Here is a 16,393-nt window from a genome sequence, read left to right as displayed (position 1 = left end):
GCTGACTGGTGTATATAACAATATTATCTACATACCTGTCAGTCTGCCCCAGGGCAGCTGTGGCTACAACTGTAGCTGCCTCCACCAGTGTGTGAATGTGTGTGTGAATGGGTGGATGACTGGGTGTGTAAAGCGCTTTGGGGTCCCTAGGCGGGACTAGTAACAGCGCTATACAAATACAGGCCATTTACCATTTACCATTTACATACCCTTCTTTTGACACATCCATCCATCCATGGTCATTTTTATTGTAATAAAAAGTTAAAATACAATAATGCTTTAATAGGAAAACTGCTGCTGCTTACTTGTTTATTTCACCAACAAACACATCTCCACATTCTTGATTCAGCTACCTAGAACTTCTCTCAGGTCTTTGTAAAACAGCATGAGAGATGAGTGAGCAGGGCGGGTGGACAGGATGTGTGTGTAAATGTGTGCATAAACTGCTTGTGTGTGTAAGAGAGAATGAGACAGGCAGAGAAAGAGCCGAGAGAAAGGGAGGCGCTACATTACCCGGCATACAGCAGCAGGAGCAGGCTGGGCTTAGGGATCTATTGTTCCCTGTTTTATTACTGCAAGAGCTCATTCGCACTCATTAAGTAGCCAGGGGAATAAGAGAAACCCAGAGGGAGAGGAGAGCGTGAGGAAACCTCACCCTCGCTTGCTCAGGATTACTTCTTGGATGCGGTGGCGTGGACAAAGCAGAAAATTCACTTGAGTGCCGCTCTCTACCTTGTGGCCAGGCTCACATTTTCCTCTCGATTGCATTGGGAACAGCAGTATTTGCCGTGCGGTGGCCATGGGGACGGCCGGCAGAGGTATCAGGATCCAAGAGGTCTTGAAAGGAGCCCCACTCCTCTCTCTCTGGACGTTAGCGCTGCTGTTTTTATCCATGTGGGAACTGGATGCACAAACTGCAGTGGAAACTCGACCCATGTACATCTGGCGAACAGGTACAGTCCATCCTCTCTGCTCGTTCAGTCCTGGTCCCTGAGACACTGAGTGACTGGATGGATGTTCTAACCTTACACTCTCGCTGAAATATTCATATGCAAATGTTTGTGTACATAACACAGTACATAAGGGGAAATGAAAAGGGTGAACATGCTCTTTTTTGTTTCTTTCACTTTTTATGATTGGATCAATATATCTCATAAATTAATATTTTTTTTAAACCAAAAGTTTATTTTCTCATGGTCTTTTTGTGGTTAATGCACTGGAGCCATCTTGCTACACTAGAGTTTGATAACATATTTGCTGCAGTCCCTGAAGTGAATGGGGGTTTTGCCCCCGTTTGGGGGGTGGAGATGTGCATTGTGCTCCAGTCTTTTTGGCAGAGCACTCCCCCAGACAGAGACAGCTGGAACACTTTGATTGCCTTATGCTGCTATTGGACTCATTTATCACATTTTGAGATGTGTGCAATTGATAAGAAATTGTGTGTGTAGCAAAGCTGCATATGTTACTATGTTTCTGAGTGGGGAAAAATGGAAGCTAGCTGCGAAGGAAGCGACACAAACACAAATAGTAATTGACTATTGATGCAGGTGTTTTTGGTATCTGCTGATGACTTGTGAGTACAGCAGCTTTACAGTCTAAACACAATACAAGGATGCTCACTGCTGCTGTTTAGGGTGGTGCCTCTCACCATCCAAGGTTCATTCACTCTGTGAGAGCAGCACATGGCCAGAAGGACACAAGGGAGAAAGAGGGGAGGAGGATAGAGGAGGAGTGATGAAAGCAGAAATTGGGGGTGGAACTGTGTTGACCCATTGAGACAAAGGTGCCCTTTAGGGGCAGCTGGAGATGAATGTTCTCTTTCTCTACTGTCTAATTTCTCTTTCTCTGGATCAATGTCCTGGTTTCACTGGGATTCTGCAACCGCTGTACCACCAGTGACTGATCAATGAACATAACCTGGCAGTAAAGCTCAGCCTGCATGAGATCAACTATGGCTTTTGATGAAGTCTAAAATATGATCTGCAATCATTTGTTTATGAAGAATAGCATGTGCAGCGTAGTAATCATCCGTGGGGTTGAAATAAAAATATTTCCGAAAAAATCTTTTAAAGAATGTTCTGCAATGTTTGCGTCCCCTAATTGGTTAAGATTCCCAGATGTGTATTCGGGACACCAGGAAAAACATTCACAATAAATTATTCCTTTTTTCTTTATACCAGCATCTGTGTAACATCTATTGCTGTAAAGTTTCTTTTCATTTTTATGTGGAAAATGATGGTAGCAGGTTGATGGTACATGTGCTTTCACCTGTTTTGTTTACTTTTTCTTTTGTTTGGTGAGTTTCCTCCTTAGTAGAAGTGAGACACCAGTATTGCTTAATGGTTTTTCTTTTAGAGCTGGTTTTATGCTATTTCACACTTGGACTACTTTCATTTAACGATTACCCTCATTTTACTTTCTGATTAGTTGGATTTATGCATCGAAATCGTCGTCTCTTTAATGGAAAAGCTTCTTTTGTTGCTCCTGACCTGCTCAGGTAATTTTGCTCTCAGACTGGCCTCTATTTATAATAATTTAGAATACTGATTTTGTTGTGAACATTATCCGTTTTTTAACACAGTATAGGATATAAAATAATTTTAACCAGGTCTGACTTCACAAGATAACACTAGACGTGATTGTGTGCACTTTAAAAAATTATTTCCTTCAAACTGAGACTTTGTTTCCTTTCCCCTTCAATCTTCGGGCAGCGGTTTACTCCAGTATAAAAACACAACAAGATAACACACAAATAGGTCACACTCACTATACGTTCTCATCAAAGATCATTTATTTATTCCTGTCATAGCTGTTGTTTACAAGCTTCATTGTTCACACCATGTGCAAAGGAATGGAAATCCTTTTGTATTATGTGCTGTACCTCCCACTGTGTTAAAGCAGCGGATGAGATTAAGGGCAGAGAAACCAGAGCAGATTGGCCAGACAAAGTTAACCTAGATACGGTATAGACATGTTTGTGTGGCGTCTCTCTTCTTGGCCTAAGTGTGTCTGTGCTTGGCACTTGGGTGCAGCTCTTGTCACCCTGACAGAACAATGGCAGCAGTGTAGAAAAAAACAGTCAGTGTTTTTGTGCATGCTGGGGTGTTACTGCCTAATCGGGTTCTTGTATGATATTAATAAATTCTCATTTCATCATTTTATTATTTTTACATTTATTCCATGTTGTCAGATTAGGAAGTATCAAAACCCTTGGCAGTCCTGATCCTTTCCCACAATAAATAAAGCCGCCTGCTGAGATCTCAGGAAAAGAGTTATTTTGAGTGTCAAATTCTGTATGAACAAATGTCCTGGTCACTTATAGGCAGGGTTTTAATAGTTTTGCAATTTTCATTAGTATTTATTTTTATTTAGTTTTGACTTCAGATTTTCAATTTTGTATCAGGTTTTATTAGTTTTTACCTTTTGTTTGCTAGTTTAGTTTTTATTTTTTTTAAACCCTTAGCTTCAGTTATAGTTTTCGTCGTGTTTGCAACAATGAAGTGTAACAAAATCCCAGTTTCATCATATCAGTCATGCTCTTCTGCTTATCCTTGGGTATGTTGCTCTTCCAGCTACCATACCCTGCACCCTGGACAGGTCGCCAGTCTGTCGCAGGGCTAACACGCAGAGACAGACAACTCACATCCCCACCTATGGGAATAAATAAATAAATGAGGGCAGATGAACAACCATTGATAGCAGGCAACTATAAGATATATATCTTGGCCCCAATGAGACTATTAACTCTTGCAGCTCCGGGTGAATTGCTAAACTTTTTGAAGGCAAAAAGTTGTGTAGATATCCCAGTCTCAATAAACATATTCACCAACGCTTCCTCTCGCTTGTGATGTTCCTGCGAACGGACCAACCAGCAGCCATCGGCTCGCTGTTGGAAGCACTGCATTAATGGTTTTTGTGGAGTTGTCTCGGGATGCATCACGCTGCCCGGGGTTAGCTTCTGTTTCTGGGGATGAGGCTTGGGCGTGCTCCCTTACCTTCTCAAGCTAAGCTAGGTTAGCCTTCTTGTGTGAGCTTTTCAAAGGTTCCCTTTAGAAATGTTCCGCATAATTTGTCTCTTTCCACTACAAGACACTTGCTTTATCTAAAACGCAATCATATTCAGAGTAATATGAAATTGGACTCTGGCGATTTCTCCCGACTTTTGCTGACGTGATTCTGCGCGTGGACGGAGCAGCGACACAGACGACTCGACTAACGTACTGCCCCCTGCTGGCACAATGAGACACAGCAAGAAAAAACCTGGAAACTACACTTCACTTTCACCCGACGCTATTGAAAACTAAACACATTTTCGCTATAAATCCAGTTAATTTTAGTTAGTTTTGTGAACGCTCATTACAGTTTTAGTTAGTTTTCCTTTTCCTTTTTTTTGCAAAGTCTTGTTTTTATTTTTATTTCCGTTAACGAAAATGTTTTTTCACTTCTAGTTTTCGTTAACGATAATAACCTTGGTGATAGGGAAAGGAATCGATCCCTCTTCTGCTACAATCAGCTGATTTCAATGTGTGCCAGAGGAGGAGGTTACAGTCTACAGCATGGATATTATTTTACAATGGATGGGTACTATTTTATATAATTTTATATTGCTTTCTCCTGGGAGTAATTAAGTAACATACACGTCTAATGCATGAGGGTTTTTTTTTTACAAGCTAACATTTATTAGAAGAGCTTGTTTTTGACAGACTTCACCTAACCATGCAGCCTGCCTTAAGTCTGAACTGAAAAATGAAGAGATTCAATTCAATTCAATTTTATTTATATAGCGCCAAATCACAACATAAGTCGCCTCAAGGCGCTTCATAGATACAGAGAAAAGCCCAACAATCATATGACCCCCTATGAGCAAGCACTTTGGCAACAGTGGGAAGGAAAAACTCCCTTTTAACAGGAAGAAACCTCCGGCAGAACCAGGCTCAGGGAGGGGCGGCCATCTGCTGCGACCGGTTGGGGTGAGAGAAGGAAGACAGGATAAAGACGTGCTGTGGAAGAGAGACAGAGGTTAATAACAGATATGATTCAATGCAGAGAGGTCTATTAATACATAGTGAGTGAGAAAGGTGACTGGAAAGGAAAAACTCAGTGCATCATGGGAATCCCCTGGCAGCCTACGTCTATTGCAGCATAACTAAGGGAGGATTCAGGGTCACCTGGTCCAGCCCTAACTATATGCTTTAGCAAAAAGGAAAGTTTTAAGCCTAATCTTGAAAGTAGAGATAGTGTCTGTCTCCTGAATCCAAACTGGAAGCTGGTTCCACAGAAGAGGGGCCTGAAAACTGAAGGCTCTGCCTCCCATTCTACTTTTAAATACTCTAGGAACAACAAGTAGGCCTGCAGAGCGAGAGCCAAGTGCTCTAATAGGGTGATATGGTACTACAAGGTCATTAAGATAAGATGGGGCCTGATTATTTAAGACCTTGTATGTGAGGAGCAGGATTTTGAATTCTGGATTTAACAGGAAGCCAATGAAGGGAAGCCAAAACAGGAGAAATCTGCTCTCTCTTTCTAGTCCCTGTCAGGACTCTTGCTGCAGCATTTTGGATTAGCTGAAGGCTTTTCAGGGAGTATAGAGGACTTCCTGATAATAATGAATTACAGTCATCCAGCCTGGAAGTAATAAATGCATGAACTAGTTTTTCAGCGTCACTCTGAGACAGGATATTTCTAATTTTAGAGATGTTGCGCAAATGGAAGAAAGCAGTCTTACATATTTGTTTAATATGTGCATTGAAGGACATGTCCTGGTCAAAAATGACTCCAAGGTTCCTCACAGCGTTACTGGAGGCCAAGGTAATGCCATCCAGAGTAAGAATCTGGTTAGATACCATATTTCTAAGCTTTTCAGGGCCGAGTACAATAACCTCATTTTTATCTGAATTAAGAAGCAGAAAGTTAGCGGCCATCCAGGTCTTTATGTCTTTAAGACATTCCTGCAGTTTAACTCATTGGTGTGTGTTATCTGGCTTCATGGACAGATAGAGCTGGGTGTCATCTGCATAGCAGTGTAAATGTATGCTATGTCTTCTAATGATGCTGCCTAAGGGAAGCATGTATAATGTAAACAGAATTGGTCCTAGCACTGAACCCTGTGGAACTCCATAATTAACCTCAGTGTGTGAAGAGGACTCTCCATTTACATGCACAAACTGGAGTCTATTAGATAGATATGATACAAACCACTGCAGTGCAGTACCTGTAATACCTACAGCATGTTCTAATCGCTCTAATAGGATATTATGGTCGACAGTATCGAACGCTGCACTGAGGTCTAGCAGGACAAGCACAGAGATGAGTCCACTGTCAGAGGCCATAAGAAGATCATTTGTAACCTTCACTAAAGCTGTTTCTGTGCTGTGATGAGCTCTGAAACCTGACTGAAACTCTTCAAATAAGCCTCTGCAGATGATCTGTTAGCTGTTTGACAACTACTCTTTCAAGGATTTTTGATATGAAAGGAAGGTTGGAGATTGGCCTATAATTAGCTAAGACTGCTGGGTCTAGAGATGCTTTTTGAGTAAAGGTTTAACTACAGCCAGCTTGAAGGCCTGTGGTACATAGCTGATTATTAGAGATAGGTTGATCATATTTAAGATCGAAGCATTAATTAATGGCAGGACTTCTTTGAGCAGTTTTGTAGGAATGGGGTCTAAAAGACACGTTGATGGTTTGGAGGAAGTAATTATTGAAGTTAACTCAGAAAGATCAATTGGAGAAAAAGAGTCTAACTTAACATCAATGGTACTAAGAGTAGCTGTAGATAATATTACATCTGTGGGATGATTACTGGTAATTTTTTCTCTAATGATAAAAATTTTATTTGTGAAGAAGTTCATGAAGTCATTACTAGTTAACGTTAAAGGGATGGTTGGCTCAAAAGAGCTCTGACTTTTTGTCAGCCTGGCTACAGAGCTGAAGAGAAACCTGGGGTTGTTCAAGATGCAGCCCACTATTTTTGTCCATGGTGCAGATGGGTGGCTGAAATTTGCGACAGTACTAACGTGAAAGACATGGGTTCTCTGGCGACTGCAGCAATATGTTCAGAAGTGAACATGGAAATATTAATAAAGAATCTGTTAAATCATTCCCTGCAGGCCATTTTAAACCAGACCAAAAATGGACCATGAAACCAACAGATGAGTCATCAGCCTCCACATTACACCCATATGTATGGAATTTGGTGACAATGTGTAATTTGGCACAGTGTGGTGTCTTTTGGCAGATGACTAGATTTGTGTCTGGGTGTGTCTGGAGTATAGAATCCACAGACAGAAGGTTTGGGATCAGCTGGTCTTCCTCTTTAAATGTTATCTCCCTGTTTCCTCTCCAGTCAGTCACACAGCTAAAGACTTTCATTCATGACCACTGAGTGTCATCTTTTGTAGTTTTGAACAAGAAAAACATCTGACACTGTTTTGAAGTTGTTACATGGCACAAATAACTTCTAAACAAATTTCAGAGATTCACAGTTTATTTTCTATTTTGGGGGGAAATTATATAATCATATTGCTAAACCTTTCTGTTACCTTTGGAAAACAATAAGAAACCTAAAACAACACATTTAAGTACGGCCTTTCACATAGTTAAGTCTTACAAATACAAAAACAAACATAGTGGTCTGTACAAAGCATCTATGTTTAATCATTTTGATAAATTTTCAGACACTGCAGCAGCTCCTGGCAGTCCTGAAAACCAGTTACTGGTGCTTTATATGTCTGCGCTGCACTTACTCATCTGTTTAAAGCAACCTTTGAGGCATAAACACAACTGCCAGTGTAAGTGATGCAGTTGTGTGCTGCTTGGTCCACTGTGGAACAACAAAGGTTTCTGTAGAGCTGCACAAATCAGAGCAATGAATGATGGAATTTGATGGGGCAGGTCATCTTGTCCAGACTCAGTAAGCTTCAGAAAGAAGCAATAAATGAAGGTTATTTAATGCTGTAAAGGTCACACACAGAGAATAACACTGTGTTGTGGCATCGTTCGCATGCAGCTCTGTTCAAGCTCTTTGCTGCAGATGCTCATCTCTATGTGGCACACAAAAGAGAGAAGAGGCTTCACCTCGAGTCACATGGCTTGCTTATTGTTCTTCTTCACCCCCACAAAATCAATCCCCCAACCTCAGCCCTCACCCTCTCTCAAGGTGACCTTTAACCTACAAGCTGAGAGGAGTCTTGAGAGCATAAACATTAAAAATGAGGCAGGAGTTGAAGCTGAAGCTGCTTCTACAGATCAAGTGTTTCTCTGGGTCAAGTGCTTCATTCAGCTATTTAGACTGGCCAGTTTCATGAAGCAGTTAAAAGATGACATAATTAATTATAATTAAGGAAGACGTACTAAAAATATTTTGAATGTCAGGGTACCAGCACTGGCATCATCATCATTAATATTATTGTTTAAAAAGATCAAAAAGATTTCAGTTTCCTGAGGAAATATAGCCTATTTATCCCTTTGTTATGTACAGTCTCTGTATTGGTCTTCCAGCTCAGTCTGATTTCAGTGTGGATGCTCAGGTATATATACTCCTCCACCAACACTGTGTCCCAGTACAGACTGGTTGTGTAGCTGTCCTGTTCCTTCAGATGTTGATCTCCATCTGTCTGATCGTCACCGTCACATCACACAGTTTCTCACAGAACAATCCAGGAGCACTTCATCCTCTTTCTCCTACCTGTCACTTATGCATCCAATAATTGGACATAATTTACAGTAGTTTGAAAAACAGTTTGCCCTCTTCCTGGTTTCCTAGTGTTTTGCATATTTGTCACACATGTTTCAGATCATCACATTTTTTTAATGTTAGACAAAGATAGAGTTTTTAAATCCATTAGGGGAGAAACGCAATGCAAACCTACCTGGTCGTGTGGAAAAGTCATTGCTCCTCCTGTTAAATCATGAATTAACTGTGATTAACCACAGTTTTCGAAAAACTGACTTCAGTTTCACTAATCACACTCAGGCCTGATTACTGGAAGGCCTGTCAGGAAGTCAGGAAATCACTTAAATAGCACCTGTCTGACAAAGGGGAGCAGATCTCAAAAAGCAACACCTCATGCCACGACCTGAAGAAACACCTGAAAACAAAGTCATTGGAAAGGGTTACAAAGCCATTCTAAGGCTTTGGGACTCCAGTGAACCACAGTGAGAGCCATTATACACAGATGGAGAAAACTTGGAGTAATTTTGGTAGGTTGGTCACTCCTAGGAAGCTTCACCAGAGCTCCACGAGCACATCGAAGACTCAGGAGGTCACAAAATAACCATTAAAGAAGGAGGAAACCACTGCAGACCAAAAAGAACACAAAGGCTTGTCTCAGATTTCCAAAAACATCTTGATCAAGACTTTTGGGAAAATATTCTGTAGACCAAAGCTGAACTTTTTGCAAAGCGTGAGTCCTATTACTTCTGTCATAAAACAAACACAGCATCTGTAGGATGTCGGTCCATCACTACGTGACCGCAAGCTGAAGCACACTTGGGTTATGAAGCTGGATGATGATCCAAAACACAGCAGTCTACCTCTGAATGGCTTAAGAAAAACAGAATGAAGATTGGAGTGGCCTAGTCTGAATCTGGGATGCTGTAGCATCACCTTGAAAAGGTGGTTCATGCTCAAAAACCCTCCAGTGTGTCTAAATTATAGCAATTCTGCAAAGAAGAGTGGCTCCAGTGTTAGGTTTTTCCCTTTAATAATAAACACTTTCATTTAGAAACTGCATGTTGTGTTTTCTCATGTTATCGTTGTTTAATATTAACATTTGTTTGTTGATGTGAATCATTTAAGTGTGACAAACATACAAGAAAATAGGAAATCAGGAACAGGACCACACAACACAACTTTGTAGTTTATGCCTTTGTGCAGTGCTGAAAAGAAACCTGAGGGCATTCCTGCTTTCCTCTTTCTTTAACAAATAGGAAAATGTTCCAGCTTTAAAGACCTTTTTCTTCCAGGAAAGACAAAGGGTTTCTAAATATGGAAACATTTCCTCTCCAGCAAATGTGTTATCTGCTTTAAGACGTGTTTGTGAGTAATACCAGAAAGTCACTCTTTGATTTGTTGCTTTCTTTTTGAGAGGAGCTACAGTAGCCATAGTCATACAGCTCAAGTTATGATAATGCACTCTGTGCGAGTAGATGACTGAAGAAAAACGTAGTGGAATCATCCAAGCTTAGTTACAGCACTTTTTAAAAGACTTTTGCATTTATAGATGTACTGCAATAGTTTTTCCCAAGGCTGTGTATTCCATGACTGTAATCTGAACTGGACGATTTCCAGGAAATATTATTAATTGTCAAGTTTTTGTTTTATGTCAGGACAAGACCAAGACTGAAATACTGAGATGGCTTTACATTTACATTTCAACAAATGCAAAAACACTCAGTCTGCTCATTGCCCAGATGTATCTGGGGTGAGAGCAACTAAAGTAAATACAGGACGAAGGTCATTTATGTTCATTTCACAGCCAGTTGCCAGCCTGTACAGACCTTTGCACATCTATAGTACCTTGCTGCATTGAGAATACAGCAGAAATTTGTAGCTCAAACTTGTAACGCACACCTGGTAGTTGGTGGGATCACAGTCGGATCATGTTCACACCATAAACAAACCAGTCTGGAGTTCATTTTGAACCGTACCTCGACCATGTCCTCCAAAGGGTCTCGGGGTCACACCCCAGTGTGTTTACCCTGTTCGTACCTGCAACAAGGAGGAAAATGAACCAGAGTTCAATTTAAACGGACTAAAAACTGCAGATGTGAGAACATCCTTAAAAATCACCCAATATATCAACTTAATCTGAAGTGAACTCAGAGTCAGATAAATATTCTGTATTTTTCAGTGACAATGTAAAAGGCGTTCTGTCCTCCTTGGTCTCTGACTAAGCTTATAATCAGGGGTGTGTTAGGTGAAGCCTTCCTTAGTTCTGGTGCAACAGGCTTAGGCTGCTGTACGTTACACTGATCAAAAATGGTTTAATAACTCAAGACAAACTTGAGTTAACAGTAACATGAATGCCATCTCTCCCAATATGATCAGTTTGTTCCCAGAAAATTTGTAGTACTATAATGTAGTACTATAATTACAATACAGTTACAGTTTTGTTGTTACTTGTATAACAAAGGTTGTTCTGTTATCTGCACGCTGGGTGAATTGAAAAGGAACAAAACACATAAACATGCTTTCTCAAGTGTGCTACAATCAGCTGATTTCATTCATGTGCTAAAGGAGAAAAATGGTGGCGTAGTCCACGGCTTTTCATGAGAGGAGATATGAACAATAAACCAGGCAACTGCCACCAGGACACAAACAAGCATCTCTACAGAGAATATGCTAACACAAAGCTGCCTGCGAACCCAGAGTGTTGTTCAAACTGAGTGTATAAAGACCCCAGCAGCCACAGTTTGGTCTTGAACATGTAGCAAACTCAGTGAAAAGCAGTCAGGCTTGTAGCGTTGCATCCTCCATTCGTACAGTGCTGTGAAAAAGTGATTTATTAGGTTTTTGCACATTTGTCACAGAGAAACACCTACCCAAACCTGCCTGGCCCTATTTAAAAATTATAATTGCCTTCTACACTTAATAACTGATTTGTTTCAGCACAACTACAGTCAACTGTCTCCAATACCTGGCAGTGAGTCTTTCACATCACTGTGTAGCAATTTTATCAACTCTTCTTTGCAGAATTGTGTCTACATGTGTTTCTATTGTATATGTAAACGTTTCTGGGCTTGCTTTCAGCCTTGCTTTGTGTTGTCGGCTTTGTGTTCACTAGTTGTTGTTTGACTGTGTTTCAGGACATTTATTAAGTGATGCAAAAGTAGCAAGTAATCTGTAATACATACCCAATGCAGTTTATGAAGCTCAGGAGGAAGGAATGATGCCATGCAGCTGTGTATGTTATCACAGCTAAGAAAAAAAAACTAGTGTGTTACCAAATTGGGATAATCCATTAGATGATTTACCACATGCTTGTTTGTCGGGCTATGCTTCCTCCCTAAAGTCACCAAGTGTGGCGTCCCAGCTTCTTGAGAAAACCTCTACCTGGTTAGTGGCAGCTGAACACTGCAAAAACTCAAACTGTGCAATCTTGAACCAAGTATATTTGTGTTATTTGTCAAAATAATCTCATCACTCTTAAAATAAGACAAAATCAGCTACAGAGTAACATTTCAGTAAGATATAGGAACTTGTTTTTAGACTGATCATTTCCACTTTCCATTTTTTCATTTAATACAAGATAGTTTTGGTTGGAATAGTGAAAAAAAATCTGCCAATGGAACAAAAGAGTGTGTGTCTCTGGCTTTTAGTGTTTCTAAAAAAATAAAATAACAAGAGGTCACTTGGTGGTCTCCGCTTGTGTTTGTATCTTAGGAACTCATTTAGTGGGTATGCCTGGGTCCCAGTGACGTCCCCAAGACACTGAGCATAAGAGTCATTTGTAAAAAAGATATTGGTATCATCCACAAATCATATGAATCTCAGTATGTCTAAGACTACATATGGTGTTTATATATCATTTGAATAACTTTGGACCGAGCAAAGTTTTTAGATCTTGTGTCAGCAGAGTGTCAGCTGAAGGTGAATACTAATAGAGGTGGGCCTTTAGAAGATGCCAGGTGATGAAAAGCTCTTTACGCTTCTTAGGCCAATCTGCTGGCATGCTCCCATTGCTTACCAGGAGGTAACAGGTTTAGCTGCGAGCAGGAACACATTGCTAATCTCTAGGATGTGCAAGTTTGCCTTCAGTGCTTTGTGTCAGAGAAGCTCCATGAGACAGGCAGTTTTGTGTATTTGAATTCAAACCATTACCTCTTCCCAACCCAATATTGCAATTTCATTAGCTAAAAATTATCTAACTAGTATTTCTCTACAAGTATTTGTTTGTTTCAGTACTTCAGTGTTTTTTTCTGTCAATGCTGTTTGTAAACAGGAACTGAGTTTTGGCTTCAGCAGGTCCTGTATGTCTGCTGCAGTGAATCCATCCATTCTTTGTTTAAAGAAAGATTTGACCACGACCGCTGATTAGATTTAGGGTATGTTCACAGTCACCAGAAGGAGCCACGTCTGCTGCTGGGAAGCCTAACAAGTCTTATATGGCTCAACATTTTCAGCATTTACTACATTTTCATTTAGAATTGATGGTTAAGAAAGCACAAGAATTATAAGAGCATCCTTTAAATAAATTTGCTGACTTTATGACCCACACAGATGATTTTTAGATTTTGATGTTGCTGATTGTGAATTTGATGAACCCTGTGGTCTCATCATCCAGTCTTTCTAAAGACACCCATGAGAAAATCAGTTAGTTACTCCGTACACTGTAATCCATTCATCAGCCAAACTCACATGTATATTTTGTCCTCTTTTCTGTCTGTTAAAGAAGAAAATTGTAATTGCAATTGTATCTCCAAATATCTGATGCATCAGTTCACTAATTGTTCCCCAGAACACATTTAGTCTTTGTCATTTCCAGAACACGTGTGTGGCCAGCGTTATGGAGCCCACACTCTCTCCAGCATTTCCGTGTTTCTTTATCCGTTTGCTTTTAAATCTTTATGTGATCATGTATCGCACCACGTTTTTCCAGGTAAACTCCTGGATTCTCCAAGTGGTGGTTGTATGACGTGCTATGCACATATTTTATCCCAGGTTTTATTCTCTAATTCAGGGTTGTCCAAACTACGGCTCGCGAGCCAACTGCAGCCCGCCAACTGTTTTTAATTGGCCCGTTCTAAAAATATAACAGACTGTAGTTCACACACAACATTTGTGCTTAACTGTATTGTACTTCTTAGCTGTCAAGCAAACAATCAAAGAAAACACTGGCTCATGCCCACCAGAAATAACAGAACCAAAGAGATGCAAGATTGCAAGTGATCGCAGAATTGCAGAAAATTTTAAAGTAGGCGGAAAATGAATATTTTTTCATGGAAACCCAGAGAAAGTGTTTGTTTGATTTGCCATTATGCAAATCACAGCCTGCTAACCCAGCAAACAATTTTTTTCCAAAGAGCAGCCAAAGCTGTATGTGTGCATGAAAGCAGTCCGGGCAAAGCTGCGTCTCTTCAAGTCACAACTGTGCACCTTCAGTGGCGCGCATGTCTCCATGCTGACCAAAATCAAATGTGAATTCCTGAATATCAAGCTCTTTGTCGTCCTGTAGGGTCCACCTGGATTTCCTTCCTGTAGTAGTCTCTTGACTGTATAGGATATGTACAGGAGTCATAACTTTCCCTTAATATCTTTATTTTTGCAATGAATCCAAATTTTTTCAATGTTTTGAAATTGACAAGTTACCCAATCAAATGCCTTTTAAGCATCAATGCTCAGGTTTTCTCTTTGGCACAGTAATGTTACCATGAGCTTGGTGGCCTTTTATATAGCCCGTCTGGTCTTCATCTATTTCTGATACCAGTGTGTTCATTTTTTTCAGAAATGATCGACGTATATATTTTATAGTCTATATTTAACATGGAGATTGCACAAACTACAAGCCAATCTTCCTTTTTTGGTTTTGGTATTCCTGTGATTATCGCTTCTTACCATGATGGTGACATCTTATTTTTTTGAGTCCAATTGAAAGTGGCGTGAAGTACTGATATGAATTCTTCATTAAATAATTTGTACTATTGTTTACTATTCACTACCAATTGATTTTTCTGTTTAAAATTTTATAGCTTTGTTAATTTCTGATGTATTTCATCTTAGGAAGTTCCACTGATGGCAGAGCCAGTTGCTCTAAAAAGCCATTCATTGTATTATCTTTCTCCGCTGGTGGTTGTCTATAGAGGTGGTTATAGTAATGATGAAATGTCTTTTTTCTGTTTATTTGAGTGTGGGTCTTTAATTTTCTGTGCTGTGTTTCTCTCCTGCTTTTTCTTTATTCATCTTGGTAGATGTTTTGTTTATTCTGGGCCCATTTCATAGGAACGCCTCTTTAGAAATAGATGCTTCTTTTCCACCTCTTCAAGTAGAATATCTTTTTTTTTTCTTTTCAGTTTCTTTAACCTGGCTGTGGTCTGTCTGATCGTTGATGTTTTTAATTTTGTCCATCTATAAATTGATTTTATTTGCCAATTTTATTTATTTGTTTAATATCTTGTTGTTGTTTTTTCAGGAGTCATTGTTTTCAGTTTTCCATGATTAACTGCCCTCAGCACATTATCATTAACTGTGAAACATTTGTGCCTGCTGGAATCAACTCGCTGAAACTAGCTGAAAATTGAAGTATTACATGTAAATCTTTTAAGCCCCAAGATGTTTTACAAGTATTATATGGACATAAATTACAGTTACTGCTCTTAGTTAAGAGTGATGTGCAAGGATGTAAGACTTCTATAACTTCTTAGCATCCTTAGAGAGAAGACAGAAAAGAAATTTTACAAATCTTAAAATGAGGTTCTTGCTTATCACAACTGTGCAAAAAGTAAGAACCCAAAGCTTTTTTAAATGAAGAACAATATAAATGATTAAACAAAGACACTTGTACACATGTTTGCACATTAACAAAGCACACACCACTTATTCTCATGTTGACTCATACATGGTGATCCCCAACCTTACGGTCACAAAACCTCGGAGCTCTTAAAAGGTTCTGCTTCTAAGATGTGTTACTGCCACAGTTCCTTAAAGCAGCTGTTATTCCCTCCTCATAATCTTCATGCTGTCACATTCCTACCTTGTGTCAGGTTATTTGTTCTTGAACTAGGGAGAGCATTGTGTCTGCAGGTCTGCTAGGAACCCCCAGCCTATTGACTCGACTGCATTCTGTGTGTGTTTATGTGTCTGGATAATAGCTAATATATTTATTCCACAAAACAATCTGGTCTGCATGCTGCGCTGTCGTGCTGAGACACACACACAAACACACATGTTCACATTGTTGTCTCCGTGATTCAGTCTGGCTCTACATACTGTCTGAAAAAATTGTTTAACACTCTGCCAGTGCGGAAAGTGGAAAGAACATAAATGTCACAGGTTGCTATCTATGATTTTTTTCTCAGGCTTGTATGCCGAATAACAAGAAGGCCCTGATCACATGACCTCAGGGACTGCTAGGGACATAGGACTGTAAAAGTTCAATCATGTAGGCTGGTGCTTGTCCATGAAGAGCTCTAAAGGTCAGAACCAGAATCTTAAAATGGACTCGATGGGGAGCCAAAGCAGCTGAATTAGCAACAGTGTCACATGAGAGTACTTAGATGATTACTGAAAGATTTTAAGATGGATTTTAAAAGCTACAGGGGGCACACAAGAGACTGAAACTGGGAACTCTTTGGGAAACTGTTTTGATTCCCTACAAACAAACTGTCTCATGGGATCTTAATGAAGACTGAACTTTAACTTTAACTGTGCTTTGTTCTAAAAGAACAACCCTGA

At 39.9% G+C, this 16,393-nt stretch overlaps 1 protein-coding gene across 2 annotated transcripts in view; it reads left to right on the top strand.

Moving 5' to 3' along the window:
* Window positions 1–426: 426 nt before the first annotated feature.
* Window positions 427–16,393, top strand: part of thsd7aa (thrombospondin, type I, domain containing 7Aa) — a 169,833-nt gene continuing 153,866 nt past the window's right edge. The window contains exon 1 of one of the 2 annotated variants that reach the window (XM_026157250.1): window positions 427–953. In XM_026157250.1, the coding sequence (XP_026013035.1) occupies window positions 800–953 (154 nt within the window). In that variant the 5' untranslated portion in view covers window positions 427–799. The remainder of the gene's footprint in view (window positions 954–16,393) is intronic. The other variant, XM_026157251.1, reaches the window with a different exon arrangement.

The sequence above is a fragment of the Astatotilapia calliptera genome, chromosome 22, assembly GCF_900246225.1.
Source record: "Astatotilapia calliptera chromosome 22, fAstCal1.2, whole genome shotgun sequence".
NCBI classification, from domain to species: Eukaryota; Metazoa; Chordata; class Actinopteri; order Cichliformes; family Cichlidae; genus Astatotilapia; species Astatotilapia calliptera.
This window is presented reverse-complemented; position numbering and strand designations above follow the sequence as displayed.